General features: G+C 34.9%; 1 protein-coding gene across 2 annotated transcripts in view; it reads left to right on the plus strand.

Annotated features, from left to right (window-relative positions):
• The window catches only part of PRKACB (protein kinase cAMP-activated catalytic subunit beta), a gene marked incomplete at both ends in the record, with an annotated part of 144,926 nt that overhangs the window by 39,036 nt on the left and 82,549 nt on the right, over positions 1-23,341 (plus strand). Inside the window, one exon of one of the 2 annotated variants that reach the window (XM_080693196.1) lies at positions 22,348-22,534. The exons of the other annotated variant lie outside the window; for it this stretch is intronic. Coding sequence (XP_080549322.1) covers positions 22,348-22,534 — 187 coding nt within the window. Of the gene's footprint in view, positions 1-22,347; positions 22,535-23,341 lie in introns of those variants that run through there. 2 annotated transcript variants of the gene reach the window in all.

Consider the following 23,341-nt stretch of genomic DNA (forward strand, 5'->3'; position numbering starts at 1 on the left):
TTAGCTCCCATTTGCTGTAGCAGGTCTTTGGGACTTATAGCCCATGCACCTGCTGCTTCTCCCTTCAGATTTTTTGTTTTCTCTCTCTCCCTCTCTCTCCCTCTCTCTCCTTCTCTCCTACTCTCTCCCCTCTCCCTCTCTCTCCCTCTCTCCCTCTCTCTCTCTCTCTCTCCCATCCCCCCCTCTCTCTTGGTGGTATTGGGATTCCTGGAAACTCTTCTACCTCTGGGCTATACTCCCGGACTGACTATATATATATATATATATATATATATATATATATATATATATATATGTTTTTTTTTTTTTTGGTTTTTTGGGTTTTTTTTTTGGTGGTACTGGGGTTCCTGGAAGCCCTTCTACCTCTGGGTTACACTCCCAGACCTATTTTTACATTTTTATTTGGAAAAAGGGTCTCTTAGGCCAGGGAGTCTGGCTTTGAACCTGCACCATCCTCCTGTCTCCGCCTCCCAAGGGTGGGGATTACAAGTGTGGGCCACCACACCCACCCGGCTCCTTTGTTCTCTTTTCATCACTGGTGTGTGGTACTGTGCAGGAAGCCTGCACCCAAGTTGGCACCTGCCACTGCAGGCCGGGCTTTTTTTTTCTTACCCCCTCTGTGGATGGTCTTCACTTGTGTTTCATGTTCTTATTCCTCTGCTGGTTATTTTATCTCACTTTGTAGTGTTCAGTTTTGGGGACAATGGGGATTGAATCAGCAGGATTCATACGTGCTGCTACTCTCAGTCGCCATCTTCCCCCCAAGCCTCTGATTCAATTTTTATAAGAAACCTAGACAAAGACATTTCCTTTTACTTATGGATTTTACCTGGAAATGCCTGTAGCTTCCAGCTTATTATACTATGGCTGAATGTGCAAATGACAATGATGGCCTGAATGTTACCTGTTAAAGCAGGGATCATAGTGATCATACATGTGCCCCCCTGGTTTGTTGTTGTTGTTGTTTGTTTTTTGTGGGTCTGGGGAATTTGACCTCCGAGATACACCCCCTGCCCTATTTCTTTATTCTTTATTTTGAAACAGGGTCTTACTAAGTTGCAGAAGGCCTAAGTAGCTGAGGCTGACCGCACCCCGATCCTCCGGTCTCAGCCTCCCAAATGCTGGGATTACAAGTGTGTGCCACCACACCTGGCTCTGTTTTTTATTCTTTATTTTGAGATGGGTCTCACTAAGTTGCAGAGGGCCCCACTAAGTAGCTGAGGCTGTCTGTGAACTGAGATCCTCCAGTCTCAGCCTCCTGAATTTTGGGATTATAAGTGTACGCCACCACACCCAGCTCCCTGTTTCATTTTGCCTGTATAACAGCAAGCCCATCCAGAGTCAGGCAGGCCAGGGTAGACATTGGGGATTATCTCACTTTTGATAGAGGATAGATTAAAAAAGAAAAAGCCGGGCGTGGTGGTGCACGCTTGTAATCCCCAGGCTTGGGAGGCGGAGACAGGAGGATTCCGCAGGTTTGAAGCCAGCCATGCTGGCTTAAGAGACCCTGTTTCCAAATAAAAAAGTAAAATAGGTCTGGGAGTGTAGCCCAGAGGTAGAAGGGCTTCCAGGAACCCCAGTACAAAAAAAAAAAAAAAAAAAACAAAGCTTCAAGGTTTTTTTTTATAGATCAGGGGGTTCAGAAGAAAGGTTATGATTCACTGTTCTATATAAGAATATTTTTATTGATTTTATGGCTCTTTATTTTCTCATATTCTAGTCTTTTTATCTAAATTTTTATTTTAGCTTTTTCTTACTGGGAGTTGAACCCAGAAATGTCCTAACTCTGAGCTATACCTCCAGCCCTATTATATCTTTTTTTTAAAATTTTATTTTTATTTTTTTATTGGTGCAGTGTACTAATCATAACGGGATAAAAAAACTTGTGTAGACATACGTGCACACATCACCCAGTTAGCCCCTACCCCACACCATTCTCTTTTCCTCCCTTCTTTCCATGTTTGGCTTAGTGGTTGACATCTAATTTTATTGCAATTTATCCAAAATTAACAATGATAATCTCACATAACAGATTCATTTGTCTGATATCAAACTTTTGATCACTTAGATATAACATTTCAATATTTCTTTTTGCTTTCTTTCTTACCAGAGGATTTTTTTCCTTTTTTTTTTTTAAGGTGAAACTATCATACATTTTTTTCCAGAAAAAAAATCTATCCTAACGTGAAATATGAACTCTAAATACCCAAAACAATCTCAAAAAAGAACAACGCTAGAAGATGTACATTTTCTGATTTCAAACCTTATAAAGCTACATTAATTGAGACAGTGTAGTACTGCTATAAAGGCAGATATATAAACCAGTGGAGTAAAATAAAAAGCCTAGAAATAAATTCTACCATATATAGTCAAGTTATTTTTGACAAGGTTTCCAAGAACATTTGGTGAAGGAAATAATGATCCTTTCACTAAATATTGTTGAAAAATAATAATTACATGAAAAAGAATAAAGTTGGACCCTTACCTAACACCATATACAAATATTAACTCAAAATAGATAAAAGACCTAAATGTAAATCTTAAGACTATAAACTTTTAGAAGAAAACCTGGGTCATAACACCTTACAACATTGAAATTGGCGGTGATTTCTTGGATATGATTTCAAAGGCACAGGCAACAAAAGAATAAACAAACTTCCTAAAAAATAAAAAATATTGTACATCAAAGACAATGTAAACAGTTAAAAGTTAATGATAGAATGGGTTAAAATATTTCCAAATGCTATATCTGAAGGTATATTAATATTCCAAATAGAAATCCTAAAAATTAGCAACAATAAAAGCAAACAATACAATTTAGAAATAGGTAAAAGACTGAAATAAATAATGAATCTCCAAAGATTTTAACCAATAAGAACATGAATATATTCTTCTTTGCTTAGTTGTCTGCTGAATGGAAAATCTTGTTTCTCTTGTTCTGGTGTGTATTACCTATTTCTTCTTTGTAGTTATTCTCTGAGTATTTTCTCTAGCCCTGGTTTTGAAGACATAAATTCCTTCAATTTCTGTTTGTCATGGAAGCTTCTTATTTCCCCATCTGATTTAATAGATAGTTTTGCTGGGTAGGAAATTTTTGGCTGGAAGTTGTTTTCTTTCAGAGTTTGGAATATGTTATTCCACGCCCTTCTGGCTTTCATGACTTGGTTTGGGAAGTCTGGAGTGATTCTAATTGGATTGCCTCTGAATGTCACTTGGCCTTTTGTTGTTGTTGCCTTTAAGATTCTCTGCTTGGCTTCTACATTGGTCATTTTGACAATTATGTGGTGTGGGGAACCTCTTCTCTGATCCTGTTTAATGGGATTTCTATAAGTTTCCTGGACCTGTGTATCTATCTCTTGCTCTATGGTAGGAAAATTTTCTGCTATTATTTCTTTGAAGATATTATTGATCTCTTTGCTTTCACCTTCTTTTCCCTCCTCTATTCCGGTTATTCTTAGGTTAGCTCTCTTAAAATGGGCCCATATTTCTCCAGTGTCAGATTCCTGCTGTCTGATTTTTTTTTCTAAGTTATAAATTATGCGTTCGTTTTTGGAGTGATCGTCTTCTAGGAGCGAGATTCTATTCTCATGTGGTCTAATCAATTGTTTATACTTTGAATTGAGACCTTTACCTCAATGATTGCATCCTTTATGTCTTTTAGACTCTCTAAATTCTTTTCGAAGGTCCTGTATTATTTCTACAGTTATATTCCTGATTTGATCTTCTGGAGATCTCAGAATTTCTTTGTTATCAGGTTCTGATAATATGGGGTTGTGGGCATTCATTGCTCTATTGTTGTTCCTCTTTCTTATGATTTCAGAAGTTTGTGCCTTCCCTGAATCACTACGACTTCACTTAGGGTGCTCTGTATCTCGAGTCTGTGGTAATCTCTGCCACCGCTACTCCTTCACTGGGTTGGACTGCAAAATCTCAGACCCAGGGAGATTATCAAAGTCCCTGGGCGTGCAGTACAGGGATTTCTCCTTTAGGGGCTGCAATTTCACTCACGGTTACTGTGCGTTTTGATCAGGAATTGTCAAGGGCGCGGTGAACTCACTGTCGCTGCTGGCAATATGGCGCCACTGCCATGCCCTCAGCCTTGAGGCTGGAGCTGCTGGCAATATGGCGCCGCTGCTACGTGAGGCTGGCGTATTTCTTTTCTGGTTTTGAGCTCTGTTCTGAATCCCTGGAAGGAGTGATGAGCTTGACCACTGGGAGTTTTAGATGTTCTTTGCGCTCAAAGAACTGCTGAATTACACCAGAATGATCTGAAGCTGCTCACTCCAGCTCCTTGTTTACCTTTCCTCTCTGGATCCTGGTGCTGTGAGGGAAGATGGTGCTGACGTGGCCTTGCTGCTGCATTGTGGGCTTGATTTCTGGTCTCTGGTTGTTCTTCTAGTCTTTTTTTCCCTCTGTCCCTTGTGTTTACATTTTTTATTTCTCAGCTGATGGCGTTTTCTGGCTATGAAAAGCGCTGATTTTGTGGCAATAGAGATTGAGTTTTAGCAGGGCTCATAAACGCTGCTTTTCTCGGTCACCATCTTCCCGGAAGTCCTATTATATCTTTTTATTTAGAAACAGGGTCTAAGTAAGTTTCTGAGGACCTTGCTAATAACTTGCTGATGATAGCCTCAAACCTGCAATTCTTCTTTCTCAGCCTCCAAGTACTGGATTACAGGTGTGCAACACCATGCCTGGCCTATTTTGACTTTTAAATATGTCAATTAAAATATAGATTTAAATCAGAAGTTGGTAATCCTATACTTTTTAATTTAATTAGGAAATTGATTAATTTAATGAGGAAAAATCCTGAAACTCCTTGCCAATTATAGCTAAAATGGCCTATTGATATTTCAACTTCCCCTAGTAAAATCTCCAAAAATGCCTGCAGCCAATCCATTTTAGCACTTGACATAATGGAAAGTGTGGAGGAGGGAAAATTGGAGTGAAAAATGACAGCAGTTTTAACTACTGCAGTTAAAAACATTCCACATGTGCAAATCTTGAAGCTTCTTTAGATTCACTGTAGATTTGCTATGGACCAATAATTCACTTCCAGTTATGAGGAAACTCCTCCTACATTCTTCTGCAGTCCCTGAGATACAATTTTTCTGAAGTTCTTCAGGTACAACTCTTTTCATTCTGTAGCTGAGCAGAGGTGGCTTTATCTTCTATTTAGCAGCTTTTCATCTGGTACATTTGGTCCCCAAACACCTCCTAAATCCTATAGACTATAAAGTACAGGGTTTGTGTTAAGTCTCTGAGGGCTTACCTTCAGTCCCCACACTTAATGAGAGGTCAAAACGTTTTCTCCCAAATAGTGTAGCAAATCTCACAGCGTGCTCCTTAGCAGTTCTCTCCAGGACTTCCACCTTTCTGATGTAAAGTGGCTAATCCTGGCATATCTAGTTTTGTAATCTTTTAGTTTGTGTCTATAGGTAGCCTAGTTCCTGAGGCCAATCAGTAACTTATCATTTTGTTTTGGGAGAGCTGATATTACAGTTTAGATATAAAATGTCCTCTGCAAAAGCTCATTTATTGGGGGTACAAAAATGTTCAGAGGTGAGATAATTCAGTTTTTAATCTCATAAATGGAAAAATAGATTGATAGAATAGATTTATTGGGTCATAAGTTAGGCAAGTAAGATAGGACTAGAGGAGGTAAGTCACTTGGAGTGTGTGTTTCTCATGCCTCCCCTTGCTCCATCTGTTTCCCTCGGCCATTACCTGAGCTGCTCAGACATGACTTGGTCTAATATGGACTCAAACTTTTGAAACCGCCAGAACTATGACCACATAAATCTTACCTCTTCTAAGTTATGGTCATCAGGCATTTTCTTTCTCTTACATCAGTGAGAATCTGACTGTAACAGCCAGTCATCTGATGGAATAATAAAATCATTTTAATACAGTTTGGTGTCTTAGATATATCCTTAATTGGTTTCAGCCTTCAGTTTTCTCCTCAAAATCTCATATTAAAATGAACACATTATCTTAGGGTTTATGTGTTCTAGGTTTCATAGCAGGTACCAAGAAGCAGAAATAAACATCCATTGTAAATAGTTAAATTATATGTAAAGAATATGATTAATCCGATATTTTAAATCATGTCTAAAACCTATTGAACTCAATATAAAAACAACTTTTTTCTTAACAGTCATGTGATATTTTATAAATTTCACCTTATTACATAGCAACTATTATTGATATTACTAAATTAAGTTGAAAAGTGCAACATTTACTAGTAAGTCTCCATTAAATTCTTAGTGAAATAAAATACAACATTGGAAAGATTTGGAGGACGTTATTTTTTCATCAAATTGTGTAAATAGATTTATGAGAGAGGGAAAATGGGAATTAATCTTCTGATGTGATCTGTGTGAGAATTTTATAGTTGATTTGTAATGATATTGAATAGTTCTAGTACATTAAATAATTTGTATAAAGACCTAAACTTGGGTCTTTCTTTCATTATTTCCTGGTAATGACAAAGGTTTTGCTGGTTTTATAGGTGAAGCCTGAATGGCCCCATTCTGCCACCTGCTGGATAATGCTATATTTATACTACTGTGAACCAAGTATTACCCAACTATTGTTATTTGGCACCAAATCATTTATTTGGGGGATTTCAAGTGTGATCTTTTTAAGTGATAACAGATATAGTGCCTTAGGTTCACATTTACTTTTCAATTCTAAAGTGTGGTAGAGTTCATTGAAATAGACGATCACATGGCAATGTGTGAATATGTACTTATAATTACTTTGACTTTCTCACAAAACTAAAATTTCTTCAAGTATTACTTGTTATTAAAGTCATACCATGTTTGTTAACTGTTTATCACAGACATAATGAGAAAATTATTTGGAGAAAGATATAGAAATGAAAGTACTGAGTTCATTGCCAAATTCTTAGGGAAAAATTAATACTGTATCCAGTAATCGCTAACTGGATTCTAAAAGGAGAAATCATATGCATTTTATTAAAATTATAGTATTTTATATTCCTAATTCTGTGACACTTCAATGCACTTACATATTTTTGAAATATTTCCAGAGTACTTAAAAAAAGATTTTGGAAAAGGCTCAAAACTTTTGAAAATGTAAGTTATTTAAATATTCAATATATTTCCTGGATGGAAAAAGAGTACTTTGGAATATTACAGTTTTATGACTTTTATGAGGAATAAATTTGTCATTTACTTTGTGTAGAACTTATGGACAATGCTTAGAATATAAGTTAGCATTACTATCATCAGTCTCACAACATTACATAACTAGTATATTTTTATAAGTAAATAAATTCTAAAATATTCCACATAATAGGTTTATATTACTTACTGTTGTACATCCAATATTAAAATAAAATAGACCAATAGAGGCCAGGTGTGGTGGTGTATGTGTGTAATCCCAGCATTCCAGAGGTGAAGACCAGAGGATCACAGTTCATGGACAACCTCAGCTACTTAGTGAGGCTGCAGCTCAGTGAGAACCTGTTTCAAAAAATAAAATGACTTAAAAATAGGGTTGAGGTGTAGCTCAGAGGTAGAATGCTCCTGGGTTCTATCCCCGCTCCTGCTAAATACATACATACATACATACATACATACATACATATGTACATACATACATATATACATACATGCAATAGAAAGTAGCAGAAATACATAACTCCCTGAAGTAGAATAGAAATATGTAATATGCTGGGGCCTAGGGAAGGCCCTTTATTTCTGTCTGTGACTCATATTTGACTTGAGATTCCTAAATCTCACATAAAATATTTATGGTGTTCTGAAATTAATTAAAAACATTTCTTGAATACTATGTGATCAAAATTGTCAGATTCTAAATGTAGAAAGTTATGTGAAAAGCTCACAGATGAGCTAGAAATACAAACATAATTATGATAAAGTGTGGTCAAAACAACAGTGACAATGTTAATATAAAACTAGAACAGAGAAAATAACATTGAACTACACTTTGAGTGAGAAGTAGGAATTTGCCAGGAGAAGGCCATCTTATGTGAACGGAACTTTTATACTTGACTATTTTTATGCTTCATCTTTTTTTTTTTTTTTGGTGTGGTATGGGGGATTGAACACGGACATTTTGCCTCTAAGCTATAACCCAAGCTTATTTTATTTTTTATTTTTGAAGCAGCTTCTCACTGCTTTGCAGAAGGCCCTGCTAAGTTTTTGAAGCTGGCTGTGAAGCTGTGATCCTCTTGCCTCAGCCTCCCAAGGGCTAGGATTATAGGCATGTGCCACCACACCCAGCTTATGCTTTTTTTTTTTTTTTATACTACTACTTTCCACATATCACCTGAAGAGTCAGGTTTTCAAGTTACTGAATTTTAGTGGGGAGGACCACACTTCTATCTTGGTAATTATGGTGAATATAATCTGTTTTCCTGAGTGAGAATTTATAGTATTGCTATCTAAGCCTGCATGCAGATCCCCGTCTTCACTTCTCTGGTCTCTAGTCAGATCAGCTACACAGGCAGTCAAATACCCAAGGTATGAAGCTTGCCTGTGCATACTGTTTGTTTGTAACAAGCTCTCACCAAGTTGCTAAGGCTGTCTTTGAACTTGCCAACCCTCCTGTCTCAGCCTCCAAAGTATAAGGATCACAGGTATGCACTACCATGCCTGGTGAAAGTGGTCCATTATTTAAGAGTCAGTGTGATTAGATTTGGCCATTTGAGTTTTAAGGTCATGAATTAATAACTTTAATCGCATCTGCAAAATCCTGTTGATTGTAGATTGAAATATATACGTAATTTTTAGGGAATAGATGGGAGGAAGGCAGCCTTCTGCTTATCAGAAATACATTATTTAAATCTCTGATATAGTTTTGAACCAAGTGGAAGATTGTCTCTTGGAAAGCATAGAGTTAAGAAGAGGAGATGCTATCCTCAAGCAGTGGCAGCTTAGTCAGTACTATTGCTGAAGATAAGGCCAAGATGGCATTAGATGGAGGCCTGTTTGGTATTCGTGAAGTTGCTGGTTATTGTCCTAAAGGTCTGGATTTTGAAGAACATTGCATGTGCTTTGGAGTTTATTGTTCTTTGGAATAAATTAATACTCAGCATGATTGTGAATTTTTTTTTTACTATGCTTAAAGATTTATTACTATGTATTATTTAGGCACGGAGAGACCATGGATCGAAATATGGAATGTAATTGTGAAAATTTATTTAGATAATTGAACACACATACTATTTTATACTAATAATGGCATCACTTTTGTTATTAATAACAATCATTACATTTTTCAAAATTACAGTGTTAAAAGAAATATGTGCATGTAACTTTTTGTTACATAAAGTTCTGAGACAAAAGTACTGCAACTTGACTAATTTAATTAGAGGAGTTTATTTTTCACTTTCCATTGAGATCAGTGTAGAATATATTGAAAGTCAAACTGCATCTTTTAAAATTTTAAAGTTTATTATTAAATTTTTTGAATCAAACATGATGGGGTTGTTTTCCACTTCTAGTTAAGATGAAGTAAGTGCTGACCTTTTTTTTTTTTGTGGTACTTGGGATGGAATGTAGGGGCATTCTACCTCCAACCTACACCCCCCAGCCTCATTTCTTATTCTTTATTTTGAAACTGGGTCTTACTGAGTTGCAAAGGCCTTTCTAAGGTAAGGCTGCTGGGAACCATGATCCTCATGTGACAGCCAGCCTACCACACCCGGCTGAAAAGACTTTTTTTTAAGTAAATAATAGCAGGCAGATTAGGAAGGGAAATAAGAATTTGAAAAGAAACAGATATGGTAGTAAATTTCGTAGTTTTAAAAATTTTCCCCCATAGCTCCCAGTCTAGACTCACAGCACTCTGAATCTTATAACTGTGCAGTGGATTCAGACTGAAAATGCTCCAAGAGAGGCCATTTCACTAGCAATCCATCTAAACTATACTCTTGTGGTGATAGCATGTTAAAAACTGAGAGAAAATAGAGGTGACACAGAATGGAGTCAATGAATTAGAATAGAAGAGCAGAAGAAGTTTTTTTTTTATTGTAAGCAGTGGAAAAACAGTTGTTTAAGGCAGGAATGGAGCCTTAACCTGTGATTTATGATAGAAATGTCTAACATAATAGACCATTGAAATCAAAATAGAAGAGAAAAGAGATTGATGCAGAAAAAAAGTCAGACTTTAATAACTGAAAATTTTCCAGATTTGGCAAAAGACATACACTTACAGATTCATGAAGCTAATTGAACCTCAAGAAAACCATATCCAAACACAGTGTAATCAAATTATTAGAAACCTAAGATAATTCATCACTAGCAGTCTTACTTTAAAAGAAATACTAAAAGAAGCTGTTCAGCTGTTCAAATAAAAGGGAAATAATAACAGACATATTTGGAAGTTCATGAGGCAAAAAGATCAACAGAAATGATAAATATATGGGTAAATATAGACTGTTTTTCTCTTGCATTTATTAAAATATGTGTTATGGTGGATTAACATTGTCTGGAGAGTTTCCAGATGTTTGTTAGGTTTAAAAATTTATCTTGAAGTTTTGAAATTTTAATTTTAAGTACATTCTAGAACTGAAATATATGTTGAAATCTTTAGGAAAACATTAAAAAGAGCCCAAACAAAGTTTTTTAGAATACCAGTTAAGAAAACCAACCATGTAATATGCAGGTTTTCAAGTAATCTAAAATAAGAACGTAAGTAAAGTAAGTAAAGAAAGAAAAAAAGAAAGGAAGAAATGTAGGTAGATAAATAGGTGTTGCTCAATGGCTAAGGCTGGACTCAAGCTCACAATCCTTCTATCTCAGCCTCCCAGGTACTAGGATTATAGGCATCACATACCACACCTTGCTTTAAGAAATAATTTTGAGCTGGGCGTGGTGGCGCACGCTTGTAATCCCCGCGCTTGGGAGGCAGAGACAGGAGGATTGCGCAGGTTCGAAGCCAGCCGCGCTGTCGTAAGAGACCCTGTTTCAAAAATATAAAATAGGTCTGGGAGTGTAGCCCGGAGGTAGAAGGGCTTCCAGGAACCCCAGTACCACCACCAAAAAAAAAATAAAATAAAAATAATAATAATAATAATAATTTTGAAAATTGCTGGAGGCTGAGTATGGATTAGCAGGAGAGCACGAAACTGCCAGGAACACAGTCTTAGGGAGGCTCCCACACTTTCACGGGTTTAATATCTAGTAATTCCCATCTTATTTCAAGGTAATGATCAAAGGAAAGGTCCTATTATGGATACTGTAGGAGGAAATGTAATCATTATAATATATGCCCATGGCATTCTCCAGCCAAAGTCTACTCTGTAGGGGAAAAGACTTTTCTAAAGCCATATCCCACTCCAGCTTCCTCTAGTTTCCTCCCACAGAAAGGGGGCAGGAATCAAACTACTAAAGCATTGCCTGTAAAGATTATATTCCAGGAAAGGAGGCAAAGTTAAAAACTGATATTTAACCCTAAAATCATAGTGTTTTTCATCTCCCCTATCTTTCCAGTATAGTAATATAGTAATTATGCTTTACAGATCAAAGAGCTACAAGGCATGGATTCTTCTATGAGGAGTACTGAGGGAAACCTAAAGTTAATAGGGCAACAGATACAAGCATACCAGAGGAAATTCAAATTTCTAATATCTGTAGCAAATAATAAATACATCCTACCTTCTGGCCATATTAATAAGTCTACATAATATTTTGAGACTTCACATCTGTTCCTGTTCCCTAGTGCTTTAAACATGTGCATTCTCAATAGAACACATTCCTAAAGAGAAAAATAGTCTGAAGAAAAAAGCAAGCATCAGAATCAGACTAAGATATTATCCCAAAATTTGTCAAGATCATCAAAAACCAAGAAGGTTCAGGTTTTTCTTAGACCTAGCCAAAAAAGGTCTAAGGGGAGACATGAGTACTAAATATAATGTGCTATCCTAGATGGGATCTTGGAACAGAAAAGGGAAATCAGCTAAAAACTAAAGAAATTTGAACAATAGTTAACCATAGTGTATTACTAATAGGTTCATTAATTCTAAAAATCTTCCATATAAAATAAAATGTTAAGAATAGTGGAAAAGGAGTGCAGGTGATAAAGAGGTCAGTTCATACACAACTCTAGAATATACACAGTATCTCTATTGCCAAAAACTATCAGTAGTGTGGAGATTTGGAATGGCAGGAGGGAGAAATAACAAAGAAGCCTGTAAAAAGTTGTGGGGACATTGCATATCTTCATTATATTGATTGTGGTTGTGATTTCACAGTATATTCTTTTTTTTTTCTTTTTTTTTTTTTTTTGTGGTGCTGGGGATGGAACCCAGGGCTTTCTACCTTCTAGCTACACTCCCAGACTTTTTTTTTTTTTTCCAGGTCTGGGGAATGGAGCTCAGGGGCATTTGACCTCCGAGCCATACCCCCAGCCCTATTTTTATTCTTAATTTTTTGAAACAGGGTCTCACTAAGTTGTGGAAAGCTTCACTAAGTAGCTGAGGCTGTCTGAGAAATGTGATCCTCTGGTTTCAGCCTCCCCAATGCTGGGATTACAAGCATGCGCCACCACGCCCGGCTCCCAGACCTATTTTCTATTTGGAAACGGTCTCACTAAGTTTCTGAGAGCCTCACTATGTAGCTGAGGCTGGCACTGAACCTGCACAATTCTCCTGTCTCAGTTTCCCAAGTACTGGGATTACAAGCGTGTGCCACCACACCCAGCTGATTTCACAGTATTTTAAATCAAGAGTTATTAAATTATACAATGCATATATTCATATATGTATAGTTTGTAATATTTCAGTTATAGTCATTAAAACTTGAGAAAAAGGGGACAAACAAATGATAGACCTAAGTCCACTTACACCAGTAATTACATTACCTGTAAGTAGTCTAATGAGATGCAGCTATGTGCTGTGTTCTTGTACTTTTGATATTTTGATGATAAATATTTAAAAGCAAAAGAATAAGGCTAAAAATATATCAAACATCAAACGAAAACTAAGTCAATGGCTGATTAATATATAAATTCAATTTCAGAAAAGAAAATTTACAAGGATTTGACCTTGAGGTTTCTTAAAGAGGGCAAGGTCTAAAACTGCAATACATAGGCACAGGTAAAAACTTTCTCAACAAGACCCCAATGACACAAGAAACTAGATGGCAGATCAGTATGTGGGATTCAGCATTAAACTGAAGAGCTTCTATACAACCAAAGAAACCATCAAGAACCTCAACCAAGAGCCTACAGATTGGGAGAAAATTTGTGCCATCTACTCCTCCATTAGCAGACTAATATCTAGAATATACAGAGAACTCAAACTCAGCACTAAGAAAACAACCTAATCCAAAAAAATGGGCAAGTGAATTAAATAGATAGTTCACAAAATAAGAAATTCAAATGGCCAGTAACTGCATGAAAAAATGCTCAACATCATTAGTAATCAGAGAGATGCAAATCAAAACTACCCTAGAGTTTACCTAACTTTACTAGAATGGCAATCATTAAAAGCACAAACAACAACAAATGCTGGTGAGGATGTGGAGAAGTGGGAACTCTAATACTTTGTTGGTGGGATTGCAAATTAGTGCAAACACTTTAAAAACAGTATGGAGGCCAGGCGTGGTGGCGTATGCTTGTAATCCTCACGCTTGGGAGGCTGAGATAAGAGGATCACACAGGTTCGAAGCAAGGCTCCACTGGCTTAAGAGACCCTGTTTCCAAATAAAAAATATAAAATAGGTCTGGGAGTGTAGCCTGGAGGTAGAAGGCCCCTGGGTTCTATCCCCAGTACCACCAAAACAAACAAACAGTATGGAGAATCCTCAGCAGAAAGAGAACGAACTTACCATATGATCTAGCAATACCACTTCTGGGTAATCTACCCAAAAGAATGGAAACCAAAATATCAAACTAATGCATGTGTATCTATGTTCATAGTTGCACCATTCACAGTTGCCAAACAGTGGAACCAGCCAAGATGTCCAGCAACAGATGAATGGATTACAAAACAATGGTATATACACACAATGGAATTTTACTCAGCCATAAAGAAAAACACAATTATGTCATTTACAGGGAAATGGATGGAACTGTAGAATATTATACTAAGTAAGATTAGTCAGTCATAAAAAATAAATCAAATGCTCTCCCTAATATGTGGAAGCTAGGGAGAAGATGCATCATAGGAGGAACCCTAGATGAAAGAGATACTATAGATAAGCAAATAAGGTGACCTAACTGAGGGGTATAGGAGGAGAGAAGAGGGAAAGACCCTAATCTACATGATGTACATTAACAAGCATATCAAAGTTAATGATTAACATGAGAAGAAGGAAGGGCTAACTGGGGATGTGTGCATATACCTCTACTATTTGGTACTTCATTAAGATACATGACTACGGTGCACCAATAGAAAAATTGAAAAAAAGACATACATTTACAATGATAAAATTGTCAATGCAACAAACGGGCAGAACATTTCTAAATGTCTCTGTACCTAATAACAGAAATTCAAACTACAAGCAGCAAAAACTAATCTATCTTCAAAGTTGAAGACTTCTGTAACCATCTCTCAATAATTTTTAGAAAAATACAGAATGCAGAAGGATACACAAGACTTAAACAATACCATCAACTATATTGTCCTGACATTTACAGTTGCAGTTAACAATAGTAGAAAACACTTCTTACATGTACATATGGAACATTCATCATGAAAGACCATATCCTGGGTCAAATTGTAACAATCATACAAATTATTTTCTGATCATAGTGTAATTAATTTAGAATTCAGTTATAGAAAGATATTGGACAAATCTTTAAATAATTGATAATGTAAACAACACTTCTTTTTATTATTATTTTTAATGGTGCATAATAGTGTCACATCATAATGTAGATTATATTGATATTGATAATGGCATACATTCACACAGTATTTGGTGCCCTCCCCCACACCTCCTTTTCATTTTTTCCCTCCCAATACCAGGTGTCCAGGTTTACAATGTTATTTTCACAAGTATACTCATAGTTGCAGGTAGCATTTCCTTTAATGAACCTCAGCAGCCTTCTTCCCTCTCCTCCCCTTCCTCCCTGGCTCTACTGAGGATCTCCTTCATTATCTGGAGACCCTCTGGTATCCCAATTACTCCCTAGCTTGTGCTTATTAGAGAAAACATATGGCCCTTCACTTTCTGTGATTGGCTAATCTCACTTAACATCATGTTCTCCGGGTCCTTCCATCTTCTTGCAAATGACATAATTTTCTTCTTCTTTATTGCTGAGTAGAATTCTATTGTGTGTATTTCCCTTAATTTTCTAATGCATTCATCTATTGATGAACACCTAGGTTGGTTCCATGATTTGGCTATTGTGAATTGTGCTAGTTTGCAATACCACCAAAAGTGTAGAAGAGTTCCTATTTTCCCACATCCTCACCAACATTTATTGTTTTTTGACTTCTTGATGATTGCCATTCTGATTGGTGTTAGATGGAATCTCAGTGTAATTTTGATCTGCATCTCCCTGATAATGATGAACATTTTTTCATGATTTTGTTGGCCATTGTATCTCTTCTTTTGTGAAGTGTCTATTCAATTCAGTTGCCCATTTCTTGACTGTGTTATTTGTTTTGCTAATGTAAAGCCTTTTGAGTTCTTTGTATATTCTGGATATTAGCCACACTTCTAATGCATAGTCAAAGAGTTTTAAGGGAAATCAGAAAATATTTTGAACAGAATGAAAACGAAAATATAATACATAAAATTTGTCAAATGTCCCCAATGCATTCTTCAGAGAGCAATATAAGGATTGAGTTCATGTTAGTAAAGAAGAAAAGTCTTAAAGTAACAATCTAAGCTAATTAGAAACTAGAAACAAATAACTAGGAAAAAAACTAGAAACAAGGTGAAAAAGTAAAATAACATGAAAGGAAGTAGAGATGAGGAGGTAAAGGACAGTAATCAATAAAATCATAAACAGAAAATGATGGAGAAAGTCAGTAAAAGTGAAAACAGAGAAGTGGAGTTCATAAAATTGAAAAGAGAAGAATAATGGAGAAAATTCAACAGGTAAATTTTTTTTTTAAAAAAAAGATCAATAAAACTTAAACCCTTTATCTGAACTGACCAAGAAAAAAGAGACTGTGAATTACCAATAGCAAGATGAAACAAGGAGCCAGATGTGGTGGCACATGCCTATAATCTTAGTACTTGGGAGGCTGAGTCAAGAGGATTATAGGTTCAAGGCCAGCCTCAGAAAATCAGACTTAGCTACCTAGCAAGAACCTGTTTCATAACAAACAAATTGATAAAAAGGGAAGGGGGTGTAGTTTGGAGGTAGATTGTTTCTGGGTTCAATCCATAGTAACAAAGGGGGGGGATGATTACTACAGATGTCGCATAAATTAAGTGGTGATAAGGGAATGTTACAAATGACTGTTCACATTAATTTGACAATTTAATAGGAATTGATTGTTTTCAAAGACACCAACTACTACTATACATTCAAGATGAAATAGGTAACTTTAGTTGTATATATTCATTTAAAAACTTTTATTTGTATTTGTTATCTTTTGAAAAAGAAAACTCTTGTCCCACGTAGTTTTCCTGGCAAATTCTACCAAACATTTAAAGAAGAAATGAGTAATGCCCTTTGCAACTCAGTGAGACCCTGTTTCAAAATAAAGAATTAAAAATAGAGCTGGGGGTGTAGCTCAGAGATAGAATGCTCCTGGGTTCAATCCCCAGTAATGTAAAAAAAGGAGGAGGAGGAGAAGGAGAAGAAGAAAAAATGATTCCCATCTTACAGCCTCTTTTTTTTTTTTTTTTTTTTTTGTGGTACTAGGGTTCCTGGAAACCCTTTTACCTCCAGGTTACACTCCCAGACCTATTTTATACTTTTTTATTTGGAAACAGGTTCTCTTAAGCCAGTGCGGCTGGCTTCGAACCTGTGCGATCCTCCTGTCTCTGCCTCCCAAGCACAGGATTACAAGCGTGCACCACCACGCCCGGCCTTTACAGCCACTTTTAATAAGAGCACTTGAAATACATCCTAACTTATTTTAGGAAGTCAACCTAACTTGCCACCAAAATCACACAAATACAGTATATGAAAATAAAATTATGAGATAATATCTCTTGTAAAAAGAAAACTCTTGAATAAAATATTAGTAATTTTAATCCAACAATATATGAAAATGATGGTACATTCAAGACCAAGAGATGTTTCTCCTGGGATTTCAGAACTGGTTCAACATTTAGAAACTACTCAATGTGATTCATCATATTAGTAGACTAAAAAAGTGAAACTATGTGACCATATCAACAAATACTGGAAAAGCATAAACTCAATCTCTCACAAAGGTAACAAAACAAAAAAACCAAAAAGCCCAGCTAACAAAGATTAGAAGGAATCTTCATTTATCTTAATATGAGGCATTTCCAAAATATTCCTACATTTAACATTATAGTTAGTGAATAAAAACCAACTGCTTTCTTCTTAGACATGAAATAAAGGCGGATTATTGACTCTCACTACTCTTGTTCAACTTTACCTTCTAAATCTTAGTCAATGCAGTATAGCAAAAATATATAAAGAAAGATTAGGGGGAAGTTGTCTATTCAAAGATCACATGATTCCCTATATTGAAAAATCCCAAGAAATCTACAAACCAATTCTTACTAGTTTCCTAAAGTTAAGAGGTAAGTTTAGCAAGGTTGTGGTAGGTAATATCAATATGTAAAAATAAGTCTTAGTCTGTATATACCAATGATGAACAATTATAAAAACCATAAATGGTTTTAAAGTATCATTTATGATAACTTAAAATTAGGGTTCTTTTTTTATATTTCAGTACTCCCATAAACATAAACAATTTTATGTTTTTATGTATCAGCAAAATTAAGAAAAACAGGCATAAACCTAACAAAATATCTTTAAGGTATACATGCCTGAAAGCCATAAAACACTAATGAAAGAAAGCAAGACTCAAGTAAATGTAAAAATAAACTAGAGTCATTGATGGTGGCACACTTGTAATCCCAGCATTCGGGAAGCTAAGACAGGAGGATTGTGGTTTGCTGACAGCCTCAGCTGCTTAGTGAGGCCTTTTGCAACTCAGTGAGTCCCTGTTTCAAAAATAAAAAGACTAAAAACCAGGGCTAGGGGTATAGCTCAGAGGTACAATGCCTCTGGTTTCCATCCCTGGTACCACAAAAAACAACAACAACAACAAAAAAAACACATTAGGATCATGAGTTCAAAGACACAGTATTGTTGAGATGTTACTTTTTAATTAACATAATTCCCCCCAAATTCCAGCCAGTTTATTTCTGCAAACATAGCCACACTAATTTGACCTTGTTTGTATCTCCAGCACTGCAAAGAAAAAAGATAAAATAACTATAGCTAAAACAACTTAGAAAATTTACATAATCCGATTTTAGATTTACTGGCAAGTAACGAAGTATGGTCTAGGTAAAAGAATTGACGTGTATATGGATTAGTGGAACAGAACAGAATCCAGAAATAGACTTAAGCAAACATGGTCAGTTTACTTTTGATAGGTGTAAAATCAATTCATTTGTAACTGGATATTTCAATTTTGGTAAATACAAGCAATGAAATTATATTCAACAATAAAAATAGGTGAAGTAGATTCATAACAAGGAGAATGCTAAAAATGTAAAATTTTATGTTTTTATGTATCAGCAAAAAATTTTAAAAAACAGACTTATAAGGTTATAGCCTGTATGAAATGTCACTTATATAACATTTTCTAAAACTGTTACTCTAAAATCTTTATTTATAGTCATGTCATTTGTCTTATATGTACTAAATATGCTTACATGCTATTCTTTAACCTTCAAACTTCTGAAGCACATAGTTCTACTTGCCCCTGAATGTTAACATACATTTAGACAGTGAAACTGAATGTTTATAAGGTGACAATCTAAATGAGAACATTCTTCTGGCAGATTCTCAGACCCTGGGCAATATACTGAAGAACCCATCTCATCTGCCACTCTCCTTTAATTCCCACTTTCCCATCTTTGTTGGAAAAATACCACATTTGAGAATGTCTTTGCTTCTTGTGAGGAAATCAGGATCATGCATTACAAATAAACCCTGATCTGGGAGTTAGAAGACCTTGTTGACTTTGGGCAAGCCACTTAAAGTTTGTTTTCTCATTTTAAAATAGGGATAATAATATCTCTGCTTCTTATGTCATGTGTAAGGATTTCATGAACCTTACAATAATTTTACAATGCAAACTATATGTTATAAAGTACCTGGTAGATAAATCATTACTATTCTTAAATACGAGAAATAAACTATAATTTGTGGTGTCTTATGACAATCGAAGCAAGTTCAACTCTGAAAATTTCTACTTTTATTCTAAAAGTAATGCAGAATGAATAAGAGCTTTATAAGTTCATGAAGTTAATTATTCTTAGTTTTTAAATTTTTTTTCCCCTTTTTCTGAACTGAGAGTTGAATCTAGGGACATTCTACCTCTGAGCTACACCCTCAGCCCTATTTTTTTATTCATTATTTTGAAACAGGGTCTCAGTAAGCTATGGAGGGCCTCACTAAGTATCTGAGGCTAGCCTGGAACCAACAATCCTCCTGTCTCAACCTGCCAAGTACTGAGATTACAATAGTGTGCCACCACTCCTAGCCTACTCTTAGTGTTCAAATCTTACATTAATTATAAGGTATGTTGTTATGGCAAATTTTGGCTATCTGGCTTAACATTAAAGTTCTATAAGTAACAGGAAAATAATAAATAATACTTCTTAATTTAATTTGAATTTTAAAGGAATTCATAGTTTTAGTTGAGACTGTAGTTGTTTCTTTCTAGCAGTAGATGCCAGTAGAGTTCTTTTTAAATAAAAAGTCTCCTGAGCACTTTCATAACAACAGCTTCCTGGTCATATTACCACATATAGACATATAAAACATTGCTCTAATAGCTAAATATTCTACTTTTTATAAGGACTTTGTAACAAGTGGACACAATTTTATTAAAACAATCAATTTACAAACATTACTATTTCCAGAATACTTGGCTAGTGAAATTTACCTTTTTTTGTTTTGTTGCTATACTAACTTTGTTTTAAGACTTACTGTTTTAAATAAGTTAGTCTTTGTTCTTGTTCATAATCTGTAATATCTGTATTTAAGCAACATTAAATACAAAAAAGTCTGATTAGACATGTGTTTAAAATTACTATGTTCAGGCTGAAATGTTAGGATTCATTTGTATCTTTGTTAAGGGAATACCATGAGTGTAATCCTTTAAAGAGACCAACATGTCAGAGAGATGAATGGTTACAAGAAGTAACTGGAAGAAGGGAAAGCAAGTTATTTTAGAAATAGACACTTGTACTGAGTGAAAATGGAACTTGAAGAATGAAAATTTAGCACTCATAGAGAAAAAAGAATTTCAATGGCATTATTTCTGTTACTTCTGTCTCTAAAAATAAGCAACTTGATCATATTATTTACTATCATAAATAAAACACTTCCAGTGTTTGATGATTTTACTTATTTAAATTGCGGGAAAATGAACACATACCTCATTTACCATATATTTATTGAATATGTAATATGCATTACACATATGAACTTGCACAATTCACAGTGTAGGGGCACAAACTCATAAACAGTCAGTTTTAATATAAGATCATTGGAAACAGGAGAGGGCAGTTTATTTTCCTAGGGAGTATCTGGGAGACCAAAGAAGTGACATTTGTAGCGAGCCTTGAAAATGACTAGAAAATCTGAGAGTATGTCAAAGGAATTCAAGAATTTTATTCATTTCTTACCATTACTGAGTCAATCTCTGCTCTGTGAATGTTTACTAAGCACTACAATTATTCAGTACCTATTTTGTGTGCCAGATGGTAATAAATTATATTATCTCAAACATAATATTTATATGTAAAGATATCAATTTAAGAAGTTTAATTTTATAGATGCTGTTGCATGTTTGGTCAGGTTGATACTAATTTTATTACACAAAATGAAGCATACACAAATGAGCTGGTAATGGCAAAATTCACTCGTCAGTATTTCCTTCTTGGTCTTCTTTTTTCTGTGTATGCATTGGATTTATCATCACTTCTCCTACTTATTGTGTTTGTGAAACAGTTGGAAAGAAATTTATACTAGATTTTTTTTTTTTTAATTTTCTTGAGTTACTAGGGATTGAACTCGGAGATGTTCTACTTTTGAACTACAACCCCCAACCCTATTTTATTTTATTTGTGGTGCTTGAGGCTGAACCTAGGAGCATTTGACTTTAGAGCTACACATTCATCCCTATTTTACTTTTTTTTTTTTTTTTAATGTAGGAACAGGGTCTCACTTAGCTGCTGAGGCTGACTGCAAATCTGTGATCCTCTTGTTTCAGTCTCCTTCGTAGTGGGATTATAAGTGTGCACCATGGTTGATGTTTAATTGAAAGGTATGTTTCTAAGTGAGATCACTAAATCAGAGGGTTAAGTAAGCACTAGTCTTTTGTGTTAATGTTTTGAAATTAACATGCCTCAGTCAGTTAGAAGGAATCATTTTTCTTTCATTTGAAGTTTTTTGGTATGGCAAATATCTTATATAATTCTGATTTATAATTATATAATTTAAAATCTGATATTTTGTACTTTTAATCAAATTTTAGTACTTGTAGGCAGACACATATTGGTAGATAAGTTTGATAAGCAATATCCTGGATTTAGACTTAAGCAAATGAATTAGTAACATTCAGGTTTTTTTTTAATTGTTAGTTTAGATTTTTTCTTAGATATAACATGTATTATCAATTTCTTTTTTTAAGAGTCATATCCACTCCAAATCAATTTTTAATGAAAAGTTAACTGCTTATAAAGATTCATAAAATCTGTATATTAACTGATTTCCTTGAAAAATAAAACCTATTTCTAAATGTGTAATATCTGGAGGGTGGTTTGGCCTTCAGTTGTTTGCATAGAGTTGTAATACATGTTTAACTAGTTTCTCTCTTAAGAAAAACATTCAGCCTCATGTATACATACATATATATAATTGTATATATTACTATATTTAATGCTCTTGCTAACATATATTAATATCAAAACACTCAGAGATTTTAGGCAGATCTTGCATGTTTTAAAAATCCCCATCTGTAGTTGAGATGAAAAGAGTTTTGCTAAGAAAAGCTCAGAAATGTGCTGTTTTATATTAACAGGAAACAGAACAGCAGTAGTGGTTTGAATACCCTGCAAACAGGAAGTTTGACACATGCATAGCGCCTAGCTTCTGTGTAAGAAGTTGTTGAGCTCCTTCTGGAAATATTTTCAGTTACTTAAAGTTAAGTGTAAATGTACATGAATGGCAGCTTATAGAGATCTATCCTGTAACCAGTATACAGGTTCTTCTACTGCTCTTCAGAAATTGGAAGGTTTTGCTAGCCGGTTATTCCATAGACACTCTAAAGGTACAGTACATGATCAGAAAACAGCTCTGGAAAATGACAGCTTTCATTTCTCTGAACATACTGCCTTATGGGACAGATCAAGTAAGTTTTTTTTTGTAAATGATACATTATAATTAGCAACTAAAAGTACTAATTGGAGTTGTAGAATCAAACATAAAGAACTATGTTTGTCTTATTATTTGCACAAGGACATTTTGAGGATAAAGTTAAAAGAATTCCACAAAAACTGTATTATAAGTTGCGCTGAATCATGTGGTTCGTTTTGTTTTATATGTGACTAAGTTGACTATGAACGAGAAATTTTTCTACAATATTCTTGCATCATTTCTACTACATGTAAATATATATATATTTTTTGCTCTTATATAAAATGAAAGTCTTAAAGTTTAAAACAGGGAAACAGGGACCTGTTTTCCTTTTAAAATTTCTTGTGTTAACTTTTTTAAAGTTTGTAAGGGGCAAGGTAACTTTCAGATTTACAATTACTTTTGTTTGCTGTATTTTAAGTGCATGTGTGAAAGTTATTTCAGTTTTTACAAGCAAAATTTAAAATAATAAGAATAATTATTTTATGTAAAATCTTAAATTTAGAGCATGAATATAGAAAAACTTTTATATTGTATTTTATGTTATTTATAACTATGACTAAAGGGAAAATTATTTATGCTTACATCACATTCTTTCCAGGCATGTTAAAATATTAACTGGGTTATTATTACTGGGTTAGTATTACTGGGTTAGTATTACTGGGTTGCTAAAATGGTGATGTGGAACCATTTTCGGTAATGTGTACTTTGAATAGTAAGTTTTACATATAAACAATACCAATGCCTCCATTTCACATTTCACCTTGGACCCAAGGTATTTGTGTCACTTTGATTAGAGTAA

This window comes from Muscardinus avellanarius (genome assembly GCF_963383645.1).
Source record: "Muscardinus avellanarius genome assembly, chromosome: 3".
Taxonomy (NCBI): Eukaryota; Metazoa; Chordata; class Mammalia; order Rodentia; family Gliridae; genus Muscardinus; species Muscardinus avellanarius.